At 52.4% G+C, this 20,136-nt stretch overlaps 1 protein-coding gene across 4 annotated transcripts; it reads right to left on the reverse strand.

The window, feature by feature from the left end:
• Positions 1-1,880: 1,880 nt before the first annotated feature.
• On the reverse strand, positions 1,881-11,935 carry KCTD17 (potassium channel tetramerization domain containing 17). Of its 4 annotated transcripts, XM_006865215.1 has the most exons (9): positions 11,730-11,935; positions 10,539-10,647; positions 7,782-7,873; positions 6,909-7,004; positions 4,631-4,756; positions 3,518-3,605; positions 3,264-3,335; positions 2,823-2,913; positions 1,881-2,045 (listed from the first exon to the last, which is right to left on the reverse strand). In XM_006865215.1, exons 1-9 carry the CDS (start codon positions 11,916-11,918, stop codon positions 1,976-1,978), a joined length of 933 nt encoding a protein of 310 aa, XP_006865277.1. In that variant the 5' UTR covers positions 11,919-11,935; the 3' UTR covers positions 1,881-1,975. The 4 variants fall into 4 exon arrangements, with proteins under 4 accessions (XP_006865277.1, XP_006865278.1, XP_006865279.1 ...); XM_006865216.1 differs by lacking the exon at positions 3,264-3,335; XM_006865217.1 differs by lacking the exons at positions 3,264-3,335; positions 3,518-3,605.
• Between the last annotated feature and the right edge of the window lie 8,201 nt (positions 11,936-20,136).

Below are 20,136 nucleotides of genomic sequence, written 5' to 3' on the forward strand. Positions count from 1 at the left end.
TAGGGTTTCAGAGGAGCAGCTAGTGAGCTTGAACTGGCAACCTTGCAGATCAAACCGACTTGGCAGCCCAGCACATGAACCCACAGCACCTCTCCGCGGGAAGGTTTATTTCTATCTGGTACAGCCCCCATCAATGGGGCATCCAAGGCCCAGGAGTTAGGGTAGCCTGGCCGCAGGGAGCTGGACATCAGGGTGATCACTGGGGCTGGACGCACCTGAGGGTGGAGGAAGGATGTTAACAAACCCCACCCGGTGGCTCTCTTGGTCTTTATAAGATAGACAGGGACTGAAATCACTGTGGGTATTTTGTGAAAATACAGTTTTCTAGGCCCTGCGTTGTATGATGTTAAATGCCCTCAGCTTGGTTCTGACTCACAGCAACCCTTATAGGGATTACAGGAGCAGCTGGTGGGTTTGAACCACAGACGTCACAGTTAGCAGTCCACCCACTCTAAATTAATCAGCTTAACAAGTTACCTGTTTGAACCCACCAACGGTTCCTGGGAGATAGATGTGGCAGTCAGCTTCCATAATGGCTGTTGCGCCATAGAGTTGGTTCAGACTCGTAGCAGACACAGATTTGTAAGCAGTTCTACTGTCTTACAGGTTGTTATAAATCAGCAACAACTCAAAGACAATGAGTTTAGTTTTCAATGGGTGGGGGTGTAGGGTGGTAATCTGTTCTGGTAACAATCCCTCCTCTCCCAAGCCTGTCTTCAGCAAGTGAGGTCAACTTTGGAAAGTGAGGCAGAATTATCACTGTGTTCTAATGGACCAGGGAGCTGACGAGCGAGCCCCAAGTAGAGTGGAGAGGCTAGGGTCCAGGCTGGCAGGAGAGAGAAGCCGAAGGGCCCAGCAGCTCCGAGAGGGTATAGGGAAGGCTTGGCTGTTTACACCTCTGAGGACTTGGGGCCTGACCAGACATGAGTGGCAGGGGAGGGGAGGGGCACGGCAGGAAGAGTGGAGGTAATCAGGAGAGTTCTTGAAGCTCAGAGTTATGACTGGGGAAGGCCAGGTCTCCTGATTCTGAGGTGCTCGAGTGCCCAGCCCCCTTGGGCTCACATTGGTCCTGCTGCAGGACTCCAGGGCAGTGGCCCTGACATCAGTTGGTGTGGCTCATTTTACAGTTAGGGAAACAACAGGTCTCTCAGAAAATGTGAGATCTCATGGTCTGGCCCCTCGGCTACCCATGGAGTCTGCCACTGGGAAGTAGATGTGGGCATGTCCCCACACACCCCAACTCGAGAAAGTTACAACCCCACAAGCTCTTGGGGATTTAGGCCCATCTGCCCCACCTTGAGTTTATCCCCTTTCCCCAAGAGTGGCCCAGAGAAAGAGGGGAGGCAGCCGGGGCAGGCTGTTTCTTCAGGTTTTATTACATGGTGGAGTCAGACACAATTGAGAAGCAAGTACCCATCCCAGAAATCACTGCAGGAGGGGCCCTCGGCCCTGCTATTCCCAGAGTCTCCCCTGAGCAGAGGGAGGAGGGCCCCCTTCCCCACATCCCAAGTTCCTGAGTCGCTCACTAGCCCTGCTGTTACATGCTGCCCCAGCCAAACCTGACACCATTCACCCATATCAGCAGTGTCCTGTAGGGTTCAGGCCTGTCTGGTGGGTTCCCAGGGCAGGATGAAGGGCACCCCTCTCTGCACCCTCACAACAACCCTGTGAGGTAGGTGGGGGAGGAGTTACCTGGCTGAGACACAAGGAGACTAAGGCTCAAGGAGGTGACAAGACCGGGCCAGGAGGCAGCACAGCCGCCATGCAACAGGGGACTCTGGGGGCGGGGACACACAGCTGGATGGAGCCACACCTGGGCCACCAGCAGGGGGCTCTGCCCAGGGGCCCCAGGGCCCACCTCAGGGCTCTGGAGGGCCCAGCAGACCCCCACAGGTGCAGAAAGAAGTGGCAGGGGGGAACACACTGCCTCTGCCTTGGGCCTGTGGCCCACCCCATGGTACAAAAAGAAAGGATTTCAGATGGGAACCCCAAGTCCCTGGAGATGATCTGAGGTCTCACATCCGGGTACCTCTGTCTTGTAACAGCTAGAAAATAAGAGGAAAAGGACAGGGGGCAGGGGTGGGTGGTCAGAAAACCGGGAAGGGGGTTGAGGGGGCAGGCAGTGGAGAAGGGGAGAGAGGAGGTTGAAATGGAAGAAGGGAATGGGGAGAGAGGGAGAGAGAGAGAGAAACAAGTAAGTTACAGTGTCTTCAGGAGCAGGCGTGGGGCTGAGGCCCACAGAGAGGGAGTCAGAGTCCACGGGGTGGGCAGGAAGGAGACGCCCCTGGCGCAAGGACAGGGGTTCTCCCGTAGCCACTCAGGGAGTCCAGTCTTTCTGCCAACACTCTGGCCGGAGGGTCAGAGACAGGAAAGGTAAGTCACTGCCATGACAGGAGAAGGGTCACAAAGAGTAGCTGCCCCTGCCCAATTTAAAGACAATGTGGCCCAGAGATGGGCAGTGACTTGCCCAAGGTCACACAGCAGGCAGCTGAGACTGAATGGGGCATCTGGACACCTGACTACACCCCGATTTTCAGTCTGCTCAGAAGGCTCCTGGTAAGCCTGGGGTATTCTGGGAAACAGAACCAGCACCCTCTGGTGGTGACACAGAGCTCCCGGGCACACAGGGACGAGGGCGTTGCCCCGCAGGTGGGGGCGTTTCCACCCTAACTCTTCTCTCAGGGCCTCACACCCAAGGCCCGCACAGGCCGACATACTGGGCAGGGGAAGCGCAGCCGCCGAAAGCTCGGCTCAAGTCCGAGGCGCCAGAGACGGGTCCCCTCCTGCTTCCGCCCTCCCTCCAGCTCTGCCAGGCTACAAACCAGGGACTGCAGCTCTGGGGGCGGGCGGGGGGCCGAGAGGGGGCCCTCACTGGAAGCTCAGCCTCAGGTCTGAGAGGGTGCAGACGGGAACCTGCAAGGAGGAAACGTGAGGAGAAGGCGCGGGGGGCGAAGAGGAGGAGCCGGCAGGGCCTCACGGGTGCCCAGCAGGCTTGGCGGACCCCGAGAAAGCACAGCGGCGCCCCTCCTCGCCCGGCTGTGAGGCAGGAGGCGCCAGAAGGGGCCCAGGAGGCGGCAGGCACAAGGCTCTAGGGTGCGGGGCCAGGGGGCCTGGGTGGAGGGTGTGGGAGGCTGGGACCAGGGCAGCCCCGGGATGGAGGCGTGAGCAGGCAGAGAGAAACCCGGGACAGGCGCAGAGAGGGAAGAGGCAGGGTGTAGATGAGATCCAGGAGGAAGAGGTGGTGGATGAAGGTGAGGCAGGACCTCCAGCGGGAGGAGGAGGCTGCGGCGGTGGTGGGAGGGAGGAAAGGTTAGCGGGATCCCGAGGTGACTGGGCTGCAAAGAGAGAGTGAGAAAGGGATGGTTATGCGGCTCAGGGAGGCAGCAGAAGGCAGGCGGGTGCTGAGCTAACCCTGGTGGCCCGCCCCCCCCAGCAGTCCCAGAGTGGGGGGGTTTCCCAGGTTCTGCAGCTGGCTCCGGCTTTATTAGCAATCATTCTCCTCGGGGGTCGGCTGCACCTTTCTCCTGCGTATCTGCCTCCACCTGCACTTGTTCCACCTCCACCTCCTCCTCCTCCTGCTGCTCTTCCAGAGGCTCCTCCACGCTCTGTACCCGGCCGGCGGACCCAGGGAAGAAAGAGTGGAAACGCCAGGGCTGCGGCCGCTGGCCCCACGGACCCCCTCTCTCGGGGTAGAGCAGGGGGGCAGGCAAGACAAAGGGGGGCCTCCAGGAGAAGCTGTCTCCTGTCCCTGGAGGATGGACCTCTGTGGGGGACACTCCTGGGTAGTGTGTGTGCCTGGGGTATGCTAGAGGGGGACCTGGGAAGGTCTCATTTTTGGAAGAGTGACCGTCCAGATCCGGCACTGCTCAGCAGACACCCCAGAGGCAAAACAGCAGCTCACTCAGCACCTAGTAAGACAGTGCCTGCCCCTGGCACCAAGAGGTGGAGTGAGTGGGCAGGGAGTCACAACAGGGCAGGAGACAGACAGACAGACAGACAGGAAGCCAAGTCCATACACCTCCCTTGCCCAGTGCTGCCCTTCTCTCTGATCCCCTAACCCTACTGGAAGTCCCCTGGCTTCTGGCCAGAGAGCAGGGCCTCTGCCCAGCCCCCTCCACACAGCAGCTGGCAAGGAGGTGGCCTTACAGGCCACAGAAAGGGACACAGTGTCGGATGGGGAGGCCTGGGATGGGGCAGGTTTTCCATGCCGGCAGGGCTCTTCCCTCCACCCCTAGGAAACAAACTGGCCTCAAGGGTTCTCAGAGGTTCCAAGCCAGAAAACCCCACAGGAAATTGTGTGCTCCATCCGCTCACTTCACAGGGAACACAAATCGCCAGAGGGATAGGACTTGCTGAAAGTCACACGGAGAGCAAGCCACACACCCCCGGCCATCAACTGCCTAGCTCTGCACAGTCTCCCTCCTGCCATCTGAGCCCACACTGGACTGTCCCCTCACACGGTCCCCTCGCCTGGGCCCGTGGAGCCTCATGGGATGGGATGACGGCGGCTGTGACCATGGAGGGTTATGGGTGGGCAGCAGAAGGGAGAAAGCAGCAGGGATGGTGAGGGGGGGAGCAGGGAGGGCTGGGGAGGAAGGGGAGGGGCTTCCTGGGACCTGATCCAACTCACCTTGGATTTGCGGCTGGACTCAGAGCTCAGCCCATGGGGGGCGCTATAGAGTTCCTTGGACACCACACACAGGAACTCCGCCTGGTCCTCACTGCCGTAGTTGTAGGAGGAGCCGATGGTCACCAGCTGAGGGGAGGGCCGTGAGGATGGCAGGGAGAGAGGTCAGGGCTAGGGGCACCCATCAGGGTATCAACTTAGGTCCTGGCCTTGCTGTCCTGCTCAGGCCCACCCCACCTGTCTCTCTGTTTCTGTTCCTGGGTCCACCCTCACCACCTGACACTGAGCCAAGGGCCAAGGGTGACAATATCGTCCACCTCAGCCTTCCCTCCCCCACAGTCCACTTCCTAAAAGCAAGTGTTGTGTTAAGTGCCATTGAATTTGTTCTAACTCACAGCAACCCTGTATAGGGTTTCTGAGGAGTGGCCAGTGAGTTCTGAGCCATCAGAGAGACAGGAAGAGGGGCCCTGACTCCCAAGAAGAGATAGGAGCATAGCACATCCTTTGGACCCAGGTCCCCCTGTGAGCCTCCAAGACCCAGGAGAAAGAGAATTGTGACATCAGAGAGTGCTAGACAGAAAGAAGGGGTGGCAGAGAAACGAGAGTCTGAGAGCCAGGAAACCAGTGTTAAGATAGGCAGTGGCCTTCCCAGCCTTTGGAGGGAGCAAGGTGCTTACAGTGGGTATGCAAACCCAAGGAGAGCTGAGGGCCTTTGGGCTGAGGCATTCTGGAGAAGCAGGGTGCCTCTGGGCACATCCTGGCAGAGCTAAAGAGCTTCATAACACTTGCCTGAGCAGGGCAGAGGCTGGCCCAAAGGCCAGAGGGGATGGGCACAGCTGGGAAGAGGTCTTCCGATGGAAGGACTGTTTTCTGAGTTATTCCCAAGCTATAACCTGTGACTTCCCAATACACCCATGGTTGAGTGTGATCTGTGGAACCCAAGAGAGAAGTTGAGAGTGCTGTGGGAGGGACGATGGCATGAGAACCGGTGAGGAGGTTGGAGAATGGGGGCATGTCTGCCACCCACTTCACAGCAATCAGCCTTGGGCAGTTGAAGGTGCTAGAGATTCGCCCCCAAAAGGTGGAATGAGGAAGGGGATCCAGGATCCATGTCCTCGGGGGTCTTGCAGCCTAATAATTTTTACACTAGTCCTGGTGTGGCACTGCTGGATAAGCACTAGATTGCTAAGTGCGAGGTTGGTGGTTCAAATCCAGCAGCCTCTCCTTGGGAATTCTATCCAAGGTTGCTATGAGTCGGAACCAGCCTGACAGCACTTGACAATAACAGCATCTCAAATGAGGCCTCCCGGTATGGCACTATAGGGTAAGCACTGAACTGCTAGCCATAAGATTGGCAGTTCAAAAGCACCCAACTCAATGGCACTTAACAGTAACAACAATCTCAAAAGAAGGAGCCCTAGTGGCCCTGTAGGGCATACAGTTCAATCCCACCAGATTCTCCGAAAGAGAAAGATGCAGCAGGCTGTCTGTTCCCTTAAAGGTTTACAGTCTAGGAAACCTTATACAGAGTCGCTATGAGTCAGAGCCAACTTGAAGGCAGCGGGTGTGGGTTATCTCCAGTGTACTGAGTCCCGCTCTGAGCAGGAATTCTACCAATGACCTTTCCGCTCTTCACAAAGATCCTACAGAGGAGAGGCTGTTAGGAAACTGAGGCCCAGAGGAAAGATGCAGTTGCTCAGTCCCTGAGCCCATCAGTGGCAAGGCCTGGATGAGGAAGCAGACCTCTGACTCTGGGCTGGGCTCATGTGGCCTTCTCCCTTCTTTCATCTCCGCGTGTAAGAGAGCCAGGGCTGGGACTAAAGGCTAGCAAAACCCCCTCCTCTCCAAGGGCACTTCTGCTGGCGGGTGGCCTTTCTGGCTGGTTCTCCCAACAGCGGAGAGCAGTCAGTGGTGAAAACCCCCGACTGGCAGATTGCATCATCGGTTCCTGAAGAGGAACCACATGTCACCCAGATGGGAAGTCACGCTCTGGAGAGCCTGGCCATGGGGCCACTTGGACTGATCATTGTTGACAGTCCTGGACTCTGAGGGAGAAGGGGTCCTATGCCAAGGTGAGAGCCACTCACCTTGCACCTGAGCAGTTACCTGGGAGCCAGAGAAGTGCCCAGGTGGTGGTACAGACCACTACACCGTGGCCGTGAGGACTCGGCAGAGGCCCCCACCTCCTTGCCTTCTCGGTAAATCTGCTGTCACGTATGGCCTGTGACAGCCTTGTGTCATGTGCCTTAAAGCCCCCGGGTCAGGGTTGTCCCCAGCCCACCTGCTCGAAGCGCCAGCCGTCGGACATAGTGGAGACCATCTGCGTGAGTTCCTCCTCCTGGCACTGTAGCACCCGGTACACATGCTTGGGCGGCGCCTGCAGACATGGGCATGTGGAGGGCATCATGGGCATGACAGGCCCCTCAAGTTCTTCTCTCCTCTCTTACCCAACCGCATACCCCGAGAAGGAAAATGGGAAGAGGAGGAGGAGGAGGCAGAGAGGGAAGCGGGGGGCCAGGTTCTGAGAATCTAGGTGCCAGACACTCGACATCCCTGGTCTCATTCGATCTCTTCAGGAACCCTAGAAGTCCAGGATTCCCTCTGAGGCTCAGAGAAGTTCAGATGTTTGCCCAAAGTCACCCAGCTAGGAGGTGGAAGAGCCAGAACTTGAAGTCAGGTGACACTTGATGGAAGGCATGAAGGGCCGTGGGGGCCATTCCAGGTCAAACCCTCCTGAAGCCACACGTGCCACCCTTCAATGTTGGGAGGTGGTGGCTCAGCACCCATCTCGTGCATTGCCCCAAGCACAGGCAAAGAACCTCAAATCCCAACCTCGGCCTGCAGACTGATGACTGAATAGGGGACTACCTGACCCCACAATTTTGTGTAGGAAGCAGGGAGGAGTGGATAGTGCTCAGCACCGCTATATTCCACAGGGGAAACCACGTCCAGAGATGGGTATGACTGGTTCAAGGCCACAAAGCAAGTGGTGCTGATGCAGGGACAGAACCCAGACATCCGCCAGCCTTCCCCTCACAGGCCAGCTGAGCCTGCCCATAAGCAACACCAGTCCTGCCTCCCCGAGCCTTTCTCCAGCTTCCCTCCCCTCTGACCTCAGTCTCCCCTGGCCCCAGATGCTGCCTGCGCTCCCCACCTGTGTGACGGTGTAGTCCTTCTCCTCCATCCGGTCTTTGATGATGCGGATCAGGGGGCCGATGTTGTAGAACTCAGCTTCCTCCAGGACCCCTGACGTGGACAGAGCAGTGTCTTCAGGACAGAGCAGTGTACTCTCATCTGCCCCATTCTGTCCCCATCCTTCCTCCTACTCCAGTAGACGAGCAGAACATCTGGGAGCTCAGAGGTCCAACAAGAGGAAATATTTCCTTCCCGGCATCCCACACACCCCCACTGCCTAGCTCCATGTTTCCTCAACCTTGCTGAGCACAGAGGTTCAGGGCTACTGACCAGTCCACCAAGCAAGAGAGAGCAGGCTGGTGGGGCCTGAGTCCTGGAATGCCACGGTGAGAGGGCTTTGGTGGCCATACCCTGTTAACCACATATTCAGCACCACCTCGAAGACCTGACCCAAACCAGGGTACTCTCAACCACCACATACGCACACAAAAGCTGGGCAAAGATGAAGGAAGGCCAGAGAAGAATCGATGCCTTTGAATTATGATACCAGTGGAGAATACTAAATATACCATGGAACACACAAATCTGTTTGGGAAGAAGTACAGCCAGAATGCTCCTTAGAAGCCAGGCTAGTGAGACTTCAACCTATATACTTTACACATGTTACTGGGAGGAACCAGGCCCTGGAGAAGGACATCAGGCTTGGTAAAATCGAGGGTCAGTGAAAGAGAAGCCCCTCACGAGATGGACTCGGACACAGCAAGGACTGAGGATGGTGCAAGACTGGGCAGTGCTTCATGTATTGCACGCGGAGTACACAGTTTCAACTGTGAGTGGGGACCAACTCAAAGGCACCTAACATGTTCCAAACCAAGCCCCTGGGTGGTGCAAATAGTTCATATACTCAGCTGCTAATCTGAAGATTGCAAGTTTGAGTCCACCCAGAGGCACCTTGGAAGAAAGGCATGGTTATCCCCTGGAATCCCTACGGAGCAAAGTTTCACTCTGCCATTCACGTCGTCATCCTGAATCGGAATCGGCTCAGTGGCAACCAGGAAGTAGCAGCTACTGTGCTAGGCACATTTGTTACTGAATTGCCAGCCCTGTGAAGTCAGTGTTTTCATTATCTTCACTTAACAAATGAGGCTCAGCAAGGGACGTTGCTGGTCCAGGGCCATACAGCCAGGCAGCAGTAGAGCAGGGCTCCAAACTCAAACTCCTCTAGCTCCAGAGCCCACATTTCCTCACTCGAAATGCATGGTCAGCTCCCTGACCCAGGACCACAGTTGACAGGGTTCCCTCCCACCTGCTGTCGTGTTTGCTCATCACGTGCCGTAGAGCATCACTGTCCCATTGTACAGTGAGGGAAGCCAAGGGACCAAGAGGCCACCTGGCCAGTGGAGGGCAACGAGCCCCAAGCCTTGCCCTCCCCTGAGCTCCTCCAGGGTAGGGACTCTTCTGGTCCTTTCCTGGACTGGCCTCTGGGCTCCCCATGTTCCACCCATCCTGCAGTGCCCAGAGCCTGCATGGAACCTCACACAGACAGGCAGTCTGGGAGTGGCACTGCCCAGTGACCAATTTCTCCCCAGTGTCCTATGTGGCCCTGGCAGACAACAGCAATCACTGTACCAGGTGGTGCTAGGACCATGCCAAGGGCTGCACTGCGGTCACTGAGTTTTAGCCTCACCGAAGCTCAGTGAGGTGGGGGCTGTTACTCTGCCCAGACAGGGGAAGTAACCTGCCCCATGACACCCAGCATAAGGCTACACCCAGGTCTCCAGGGGGCCATCATGGTCTGAAAGATGCTGGGAGGGAGGAGCTGGGGTTTGAGAAACCCAGAACCTGTAAACAGGTGTTGGCTGTGACGCATTATAAGCCCTCCCTGTGGGACCTGCTCCAGGGCCAGGCCACACCCACAGGATCTGAGCTCCCCTGAGGCTGCAAGAGCTGTGGGCTCTAATGTGAAGCCCGGACCCCCGGGGAACTTGCTGGGCCTCCCATCCACGGTATCCATGGGGATCCCAAGCCTAGACCATGTACCAGATAGGGAGGGTCCGGCTGTACGAGGCTCCCACACAGTAAGTGTGAGCCGGGCCTTCCAGGCGTTTCCGAAACAAGCTTCACCACCCCGATTTGAAATGCATGAGAAGTGGAGACTCAAGGAGATATATGACAAGACCAAGCTGGTCCAGCCAAGTCAGCTGACCCATGCAGGGACACACCCTGTGTCCTAAGAAAGAGTTGACTTGGCATCAGATGGTAGCAGTTCCTATCCCTAGCTGGGGCTCTGCCTGGAAGTCATTCTACCAGCCTAAGCTACCCTGGTTGCTGGGCCCAGGAATGGGTATCCACAGGGCCTTCCACCGGAGAACAGCCTCCCCTTCCACCCACACCAGGACTGTGCTACAGAGCTGTCATATCTGGGGGAGAGCCACCCACCTCCCACCGCTGACTGCCAGACTCACAAGCATCTGAAATCCTGGAGCCCCCCAAAGGAAGAGACTACTACTGCTCCTGGTGCCTCTTCCTGAACCCTGGTCTCTGAGTGTGACCATCTACACCTGACTTCCCAGGGAGGAAGGAGGAAGGGAGACCCTTCTACTCTCCCTGAGCACCTCCATCACCTCCCCAACAGCACCCAGCCACAGCTCGGGGTCTGTCAGAATGGAGAGAAGAGGTGGGAGCCACCAAAGAAAGCCAGCTGTGAGAAATGGTTTCAGGTCTTCATGGGCAATGCAGGCAGGTTTCTGGGGGGCAGCCCCCTGACCCAGCTCACCCTCCTCAGCCATGTCCTTGTCCAGCACCAGCTTGCCATGTCGGAGGAAGTTCAGGATGGGTCCAAAGTAGGTGGGGTCTCGGTCAATGAGGTAGGCCCCAGTTTCATCCTACAGAGGTGAGGGGTGCAGACAATGAGAATAGAGTAGGGCCTCCCAGCCTGCTCAGCCCAGTACACACACCCTTCCCTGGTTTCATACTTCAGTGTACTGAGGGAAGGGAAGTCTGCACTGCAGGAGGGGGTGGGGGGCGGGCAGCATGAGGACTAGAAAGGCGCTTTGGGGTCACATGGACCTAGGTTCGAATTCTGTTTCTGCCTTTGCCCAAATGTGGGACCTTAGGCACATGATGTGACCTCCTCTCCCCACACTTCTCCCCTGTCACCAAGGATCACTGTGAGCACTCGTGGATGAGGTCTAGGTGGTCCATATGAACCGTTGCAGTAACGGATGTCTCCATCGCTCCCCAGTCATCCAGCGAGTGTTTACAAGTTTCCAAAGGCGCCACCAGCTCATTGGACACTCAGCCTGCAGGGAGGCAGGGCGGGCACCCAGGGCTTAACTCTATAGAGAAAACTGAGGTGAGGGGACTCCTCCAAGGTCACTGCGCTCCAGGGTCCAGGGATGATGGGATGACCTTAGAGGTCATTTCCAGGCCAGCCCCCTGGGAGGACAGACCAGGAGGCTGAGCCCAGAATGTGGAGAGGGAAGGTCCCACCCAAGGTCACATAAACAGCTTGCAGCAGGATGGAAGCCCAGAATCCATGCCGCGGGCACTGGGGACTCCTCCACCCTGCTCACCGCACCCAAAGGGGACCCAAGTGCCTAATCAACCGCTCCCCCAACGCAGCAGTCCATTTGGTAGGACGGTCCCATGGTGTTCCTCCATCCCCACAGACCCAAGAGAGAGAGAGTCCCGCATCCACCAGTCGGCACCTACACCCGGGGGTGAGGGGCGCCCTGGGTCAGCCTCCAAGTCTCCAAATGGCCGTGGGCCTCGCGTTGTCCCGTTACCACGGTAATAGGCACAACCCTCTCGATCCACTTCCTCCCCCCTCCTTCCAGGTCTTCCCGCCTCCGGCCCTTGGGAGAGAGAGGCAGCCGCGTTCCCAGCCCGGTGGGCTGGCCTGTCAGCCAGCGCGTTTCCGGGGAGCCGCGGACCCCGCCGGGCCGCCCCCAGCCCGCGGCCTCACCCGGTCCGATTGCAGCTCCTCGCCCTGGCACAGGCGGCTTAGGAAGGATTTCTGCTCCCGGCACAACGTCTGCCGCGTGGTCAGGAATACGGTGCCCCCCACGTTGAGCCGCACCCACTTGCCCCAGCCACCCACCGCGCGGCCGCCCACCCCCGCCGGCGGCGCTGCCTCCCCTGCCTCCATCCTCATCGCCCGCCGCGGCGTCTGCAGCCCCGGCGCCCGGCGGCAGGAGGCGGACGGGGGCAGCGCCGGGCATGCTGGGAATTGTAGTTCGCACTGCCCCCACGCCGGCGGGGCCAGGGCTCCAATCTGCCACCCCCTAGCGCCTTTGACCTTCCAGGGAGGCCACCAACGGGAGCTGCTCGCCGTGTGTTTGGGATAGGTCAGGTTTCCTTTACCAGCCCCAGGAAAGATAATGATACCTCAATTCAGGTGTCTTCCCATCTGGTAGCTCTGCCTTATTGTTTTTCCTTTGTCCCACTGGGGTTATCAAATAGTTTATGGAGGATGAAACTCCCCTCTCCTGCGATTTCCATAGCCTTCACTTGTCTTTTCTAAACAGGCAATTCCCGGATTATGAATACTTCCCATACCTAAATCTATCTTTAAGTCTAATTTGTACATAAGGAACGATTAGTTATGGTTTAAATCTAATGTCAATCAAATGTCTGCCTTAGTATATAGTATATGTTGTTGTTGATAAGTGCTATCGAGTCGATTCCAACCCATAGGGACCCTGTATAGGGTTTCCAAGGAGCAGCTGATGAGCTTGAACCACCGACCTTGCAGTTCAAACAAGTTTGCAGTCTGACACATTAGCCTACAGCGCCACACTAGGACTATAACATATAGTGTATCTTTTTCTGCATAAAAATTTAAAGGAACACTTCCAGACACATCTTTAACAGCAATGATAATGTTTATCAAAACATCACAGAGTAGTGCCCATTTGATATTGAGTATTCCTCAGATTTGCAATGTAATAGGTTTTATGGGTTGGTAAGGAGCTCTGCTAGCATAACAGTTATGAATCAGACTGATAACTTCAGCAGTTCGAAACTACCAACTATTCCGCAGAAGGAAGATGAGGCTTTCTGCTCCTGTAAAGACTTACAGCCTTGGGAACCTTCTACAGGGTCACTATGAGTTGGAACTGACCAGGTGGCACACCATTACCACCACCACCATGAGTTGGTAACTATCAGTTGGGTGCACATAAATCAGATACAACCCAGGATATTCTAATCTGTGTGTGTGTGTGTGTGTGTATGTAAAAGGACCCTGGGTGTACCAAAACTATTTGTACTGACTAAAAAAAGGTTCTTTCCATGGAAAAAACGCATTGTCATTGAGTGGATTTGAACTCATAGCTGGTAACACTATTGGACAGAATAGAACTGCCTCATGGGATTTCCAAGTTTGTAAGTCTTTGTGGACACAGACAATTACATCTTTCACCTTCTGAGCAGCTGATGGATTTGAATCACCAACCCTTCAATTTGCAGTGAAGCACTTCACCACTGCACAACCAGGGCTCCTTTCATTATGGAAGAAAGGTCTGGCAATCCACTTCTGTAAAGATTAAAGTGAAGAAAACCCTATGGTGTTCAGCTCTAACTGTAACATGAGATCATATCGATTGGAAATGATGCCACAGAAGAGGGTTTGGTTTGCATATGTGTGTGTGTGTGGTGGCGGCATTCTTTGGGAACCAAAGTTGGACTTAGGTTGGCTGAACCCTGTTCTGGATGCTTTGCATACACATATTATTGTGTGGCCCATATTATTCTCTTACAGCCTGTAAGCTGGGTATCACTGTACCCATTTTACAGATGAGGACACAGAAGTGAAGTGACAGCTGGTGAGTGGCAGACCTCCCTCCACAAACCCAGGTGGGTCTTGACTACAGAGGACTGAGCTTCCACCACCAAAATCTCCTGCTGGTTCCCCCATCATGGGTTGTCAACTCTTCTGGGAAAGATTTCTGGGGAGGAAGAGAGAGCACTGGAACAAAGTCTGGATTTGCATTCTGGCTTTTGTAGGATGAGGTCGTGAGACAGTTCTCAGCTTTTCTATCTGTAAACTGGGACGTGGGATGAGCCCGATAGCTTGGAAATGGGGCTGACATCATGAAAACTACAGAATGAGGGGAGGGGAGAGGCCAGTGCTCATGTGATCAAAGACCAAGGAGGAACAAAGACTGAAACAACACCCCTTGTTGTTTCAATCTGAGGCCTGATTTTACAGGGAGGGGCCACACCCACGCCCTACAACCCCACACTTCGTCCCTCCCAGACGAGGTTAGGGCAACCTGATCTTGTGTAGAGGGAAGATTCCCCCAGGAATTGCCCAAGGCCCTGCTTCCCCCTTGGCAGCAAGTAAGTCAGGGACCTGTTTAGGATAGAATACTGCTTCTGAGAATTCACTAGCCTTGTAAACTTAAGCAATTTCTTCTCTGAGCTTCAGTTTTCTTTTGCAAAATGGGAATTAGAATTGTTGTTACCCCAGAGCACTGTGGGAAAGATTAAATTATGTCTATAAAAGACCTGACACAGTCCCAGGCATTTGGTACACTGAATGAATGAATGAATGAATGAATGAATGAATGAATGAATGAATGAACTATTTAACGTGATGGGATATGCAGGATTAGCATCAACCCTTGTACTTCAGGTTCTGTCATTATTAACCCTGCTTGCTGGTAACACTGTCCCCTTTCTGGGAAGGGTAGCCTCAGCACTTTTTAAAATATGGCTGCTCCTTAAGATTCATTGCCCAATAGTCAGGGATGAATCAACCCTGTTTGCTCTTCCCAGCAGAGAGAAAGGCCACCACAATGTCCCAGGTCTCAGAGCAAAGCAGCTTGCACTTTCTTTTCACTAAACTCCCGTGAACTGAAGTGGCCCAGCGTCTCTCAGTCAGCTACCAGATGGAGGCACATAGAACACAGCCTGAAGTCCTCACCTGAACAGCACCATGTCCTGTTTTGAACTTTCTGTCTTCTCAGCATCCCCCACATCTGAGTGGCTTGCTTCACATCCTCTGCCAGCACCCTGACGAAGATGCCATTCATCCCAGCTGGGATTTTTGGATTCAGTCTTCCTCTCCCTCAAGTTCAGAATGTCAGAACATTCTGATTTGTCTCTGATTTCTTCACAACAAATCCAATCTTAGCACTGCCTGGGTGCAAGTTCTGCCGCTCTTCCTGGGGGAGGGCAGTGGGGGTGGATTTTGAATCTGCACCTTTCTTGAGAATCAGGCACATCCAACCAGTTATCCTGACTGGCCAGAATGAGCCCCAGGGTCCAGGGTTTGGACCTTTATTTCTTCACTCCCTGGCTGTGGGCACCTGGTTAGTTATTTCATTATCTTCAAACCTCACTTTTTTGCAATATTTGCAGTATAATGTTTGTAATACTTACATAGTAATATTATCATAGGGAAATAATGTTTGTAATACTTACATAGTAATATTATTACAGGAATCCCTGGGTGAGGCAAACAATTAAAGCACTCAGCTGCCCACCAGAAGATAGGTGGTTTAAGAGTAGAACTGTGCTCCGTAGAGGTTTCAAGAACTGATTTTTCAAAAGTAGATGGCCAGGCCTTTTTTCCCCCCGAGATGTCTCTAGATTGACTCCAATCTCCAGTCTTTAAGCAACGAAGTAAACACGCTATGGATTCCATTCTAGCTCAAGGAAGCACTTTTACTATTCCCATTTTCCAGATGGGGCACAGGCTTAAATATTCATAAGATAAACAATTATGCTGCCATACTGTCACCTAAAAATTCCTCCAGTTGTCAACATTCACCAAGCCTGCCCCAATTGCTGACCTTTAGACTTTTGGAAATGAGATCCAATCCTCCCCCCTTGAAGGCACATGGATCTTAAATGCAGGCACAGTGATCTCAAACGCAGTGGGCGAGGAAGAGCTGCAGAACTCTACGGGGCGCCATTCACGTTAAGAATGGCAGTCAAGCGTCTGGAAAGCAGGGGCGCCTATCAGTAATTTTCACATAAATGTACTTGGAGCTGTCAGTGATGCTGTCCCAGCCCTTGTCCTGGATGGACCGCCTCATCCTGGGCGCCGCTTTCTTCAACCAGTCAGGTAAGTAAAGCTCCCTCATAAAGCTAGTTCTGCCCACGCAGTGAGTGTGACCAAAAATCCCGCCTCACCAGAAGGGGGCGCCCCAATCCGCCCAGGTGCCATGCCTTCTAGAAGCTCAACTTTTGGGGACTGCAGCAGGACAGTCCACCTGACTCAACAACCAGCTCAGGGATCCTCCTCTCTACCCCATTCGTCTCTCTGGTTCCTGTGAATATAATTACCAAGAAATTGATCACCCAGAACCAAGAATCCCACTGCCTGAGGAATATTTATGAGAACTCCCCTGCGCTGGGCAGTGTGCCAAAGCACTTTCATTAATTACTTCTTTTAATTCTAATGCAACTGGGAAATGCGACTGTAATTACCACTTTAAGGAGGAGAAACGGGAGGGGGGTACTGTACCTAGTTTTGAACTCCCACCTTCTCTAGTTCTTTTCATTCCCAACCCCCTGTGGCTCGTCCTTAGCATGGAGATGGGAGCTGGAGTGAAGAGTCCCCTTGTTTACACCACTGTCTGCCATTGTGGCTTTGCTCTGGCTGGAGCTCATGACTGTTGTTTGGGGAGTGGTTTGGAGCCCCTATTGTTGCTCAGAGTCCTGGTGTGCGCTGGACTACAAAGTCACTTTGAACCTCAAGGTCGGCAGTTCAAGCTCACCAGCCACTTCTCAGAAACCCTATACAGGGTCTCTATGAGTCGCTACTGACTGGACAGCACTTAACAATTGTTGACACACATTACAGTTCCCTTCTTGGGCAGTGCCTCGAGCATCGCTCAGATAGGGTCCCTGCCCAGTTCTTGGCCCCACCCCCTGAACACTCATTCGTGAAGCCCCTCAAGGACAACTCCAAGCCAACTCGCAACGCCAAGGTCCTCAGCTAGTCCTGGGGCCTCCAGGCATGTAAGCATTCCCCCAACAAGGCTTCCCCAAGCATCTTCTGACTTGACCACACAGCAGCGGTCAGGCTTTTCCAGCTCTAGGTCTTCCAGAGTTTAGGAAGCGTTGTCAAGCTCTGCAGATGGCCTCCTGGAAGCTTCTTCCACTAGGCCAGTTGTGAGAGGTGGCACCCTCACCAGGGCAGGATATGTAAAGTGCCTGCTGAGCCCCAACCACTGCCTCTAGGGTTGTCTTCATCTGCCTTCATCTGTTCCCTTTTGTAACCCACCTAGCTCTGCCCTAGGCTGGAGATGGCGGCTGAGGGGACCGTCTAAGGTTTCGGAAACTAATGCTTAACTGACTTATTGTAAAGACTGCTTTAGAATGTGGGTGCAGTTAGCAACCCTGGCTGACATTGTGTCAGAGAAAGCTGTGTTTTAGAAGGTATTTTATTTTGAAGTTATTTCCGACTTAAATATAAAAGAATCCCAAGATAGCTAATACCCAGATTTCCCAAGGTTTTATTATATATATTTGGTTTTCCAGCCCTTCTCTTTCTCCCTTGTTTTTCTGATTGTTTGATAGTAAGTTGCTGAGTTAATGATCTTTCACCCCTAAACGCTTCAGTGTGATTTTCTGAAAACTAGAACATTCTCTTATATAACCTCGGGTAAAAATATCAGAAGGAGCCCTGATAGCATAGTGGATTAACAAATTGAGCTGCTAAATGCAAGGTCAGTAGCTCGAATCCACCAGTCACTCCTTGGGAGAAAGATGAAGCTTTCTGTTACAGTAACATTTAAATGTAATACCGTGGTTCCATACGGTAAGCAATGAACTGTGAACCACAAGATCCGCTGTTGGAGCCTACCAGCTGCTCCTCAGGAGAAAGATGAAGCGTTCTGCTCCTGCAATGACTTAAAACTTTGGAAACCCTATACAAGGTTGTTGTAAACTAACTCAATAGCACTTAACAGCAACTTACAAAAACATTGAAGTCAGGAAATTAACTTTGATACAAGAGTATTGCCTTATCTTCAGAATGGCACCCTGTTGTGTTGCTGTTCCATAAGCATTGAACTGCCAACCGCAAGGTCAGCAGTTCAAACCTACCCGCCGCTTCTCAGAAACTCTATACAGGATTACTATGAGTCAGAACTGACTTGATGGCACACAACAACAGCAACAATCTTCTGAGTTTTGCAAATCTCCATTTATCCCACTAATGTCCTTTAGAACAATGAATAAAGTATGTTTGTGTGCGTCTCCAGAATCCAGTCTGGGCTGCATGGCACTCAGTTGTCATGTGTTTATAACTAGCTGCTGTTGAGTGACCCATGTGTGTCTAAAATCTGTGCTACAATAAATATATCACTTAGCACTTACACCCTTAGAGGTCTCAGATACTCTGCATCCAACTCGATTTCTCTCCTTTTGTAGAATTGCATTTAAATGGTCTTTTTTCTTTTCTTTCTTTCTTTTATTTTATTGTGATTTGGTTGAAAGTTTACTGAGCAAATTGCTTTTCCATTCAACAATCCATACGTATTTTGTGACATTGTTTGCAATCCCCATAGTGAAACAACACCCTTCTCATTTCTGTTTTCCACTTTCCTATCTCTGCTTGCCTTCTGAGCTTTATCTCTTGGCATATGTTCTTTTGGTCTCATATGGTTGATTGTTCTAAGGGGTATTACTGTTCACCTTATAGCCCTATGTATTGTTTGCCTGGTGTGGTGCTGCAGGATAATGCGTTGGACTGCAAGGTCAGTTTGAATCACAAGGTCAGTGGTTCAAATGCATCAGCTGCTCCTCGTAAACCCTATACAGGGTCGCAATGGGCTGTAATCCACTTGATGTTACTGAACAACAACAATTTTTGCCTAACAGTTGATTTTATTCCAGACACAAAGAATGACTGTGGGTTGTAACCTCAGGGGTTCCATCAGTCTTCAAACCAGTAAGCCTGGTCTTTTTTTAAAAAAGTTTTTATTGTGATAGTTTACACGGGAGAACATCGGCTTGACACCATTGTTTCACTGAAATGATTACAATCTCCTCCATGCATCATCATTCAACAATATTTGCTTCCATTCCCTTATATATTGCCCTCCCCAACACCTGAACTATGATGTGTCTACCCCCTACCCTCTGCTCTACTGTCCCCTCCCTTCCCCCTCCCTCCCCCATTCCATCCCCTACTGGTAACCAACAAAGAATTTTTCCCGCCTTTTAGTGTGGGTTTCTTTTCTTTAGCTTTTGTGATAATGGTCTTATGCAACAGTATTTGTCCTTTTGTGACTAATTTCACTATTGAAAATATGAGGTATTTTCACTAACCTCATATGCATGTGAAAACTGGACCATGAATAAGGAAGACTATAGAAGAATTGATGCTTTTGAGTAAGGGGGTGGAAGAAAAAAATGAAAGTCCCATGGACTGCCAAAAGAACCAACAGATTTGTGTTCAAAGAAGTGCAGCCAGAGTACTCCTTGGAGGCCAGGATGGCCAAACTTCATCTCTCCTACTTTGGACATATTGTCAGGAGGGACCAGTCACTGGAGAAGGATATCATGTTTGGTAAAGTGGAGGGTCAGAGAAAAAGAGGAAGACCCCCAGCGAGATGGATTGGTAAAGTGGCAGCATCAATGGGCTCAAGCATGGCAACAATTGTGAGGTTGGCTCAGGATCAGGCAGTGTTTTGTTCTGCTGTGCATAGGGTTGCTATGAGTTGGTACTGACTCGATGGCATCTAATGACAACAACAACAACAATTTCACTCAGCATAATGTCCTCAAGGTTCATCCATGTTATGTGGTGGCTTGCAGCTTCCTTGTTATTCTTTAAAATATTACAGTGTGTGTATGTACCAAAGTTTGTTTTTCTATTCTTTCTTTCATGAGCACTTAGGCCGTCTCCATCTTTTTGCTATTGTGAATAGTGCTGCTATGGACATTGATTGGTGTGTTTATATCTACTCGTGTTATGGCTCGTATTTCTTGTGGATATATACCAAGCAGAGGAATTGCTGGATCATAAAGAACTTCTATTTCCAACTTTCTGAGGAAGCACCATACTGTTTTCCAGAGTAGTTGGACCATTTTGCAATCCCACCAGCAATGTAAGAGGGTCCCAGTTTCTCTACACCCTTGCCAGCATTGTCCTCTGCTTTTTGAACCTCGATGTTATTGTTGGTGTGAGATGATATCTCATTGTTGTTTTGATTCGCATCTCTCTAATGGCTAATGATCGTGAACATTTCTTCATATGTTTGTTGGCTGCCCAAATGTCTTCCTTGATGAAGTAAGTGTCTGTTCATGTTCTGTGCCCATTTTTAAATTGGGTTATTTGTCTTTTTCTTGTAGAAGCCTGGTCTTTTTTGAGTTTTATTACATATTTTCTCCCACTGTGTAAAAGGCCT

This window comes from Chrysochloris asiatica, unplaced genomic scaffold, assembly GCF_000296735.1.
Source record: "Chrysochloris asiatica unplaced genomic scaffold, ChrAsi1.0 scaffold00076, whole genome shotgun sequence".
In the NCBI taxonomy this organism is placed as follows: domain Eukaryota; kingdom Metazoa; phylum Chordata; class Mammalia; order Afrosoricida; family Chrysochloridae; genus Chrysochloris; species Chrysochloris asiatica.

Excerpts from the sequence above, each read along its gene's own strand:
- KCTD17 (XM_006865215.1), bottom strand. The coding sequence starts at position 11,918 with ATGAGGATGGAGGCAGGGGAGGCAGCGCCGCCGGCGGGGGTGGGCGGC. Across the intron at positions 7,005-7,781 it reads AGGACTACACCGTCACACAG|GCGCCGCCCAAGCATGTGTA; the intron begins GTGGGGAGCGCA and ends CCATGTCTGCAG. Across the intron at positions 3,606-4,630 it reads AGTCCAGCCGCAAATCCAAG|AGCGTGGAGGAGCCTCTGGA; the intron begins GTGAGTTGGATC and ends GGCCGGGTACAG.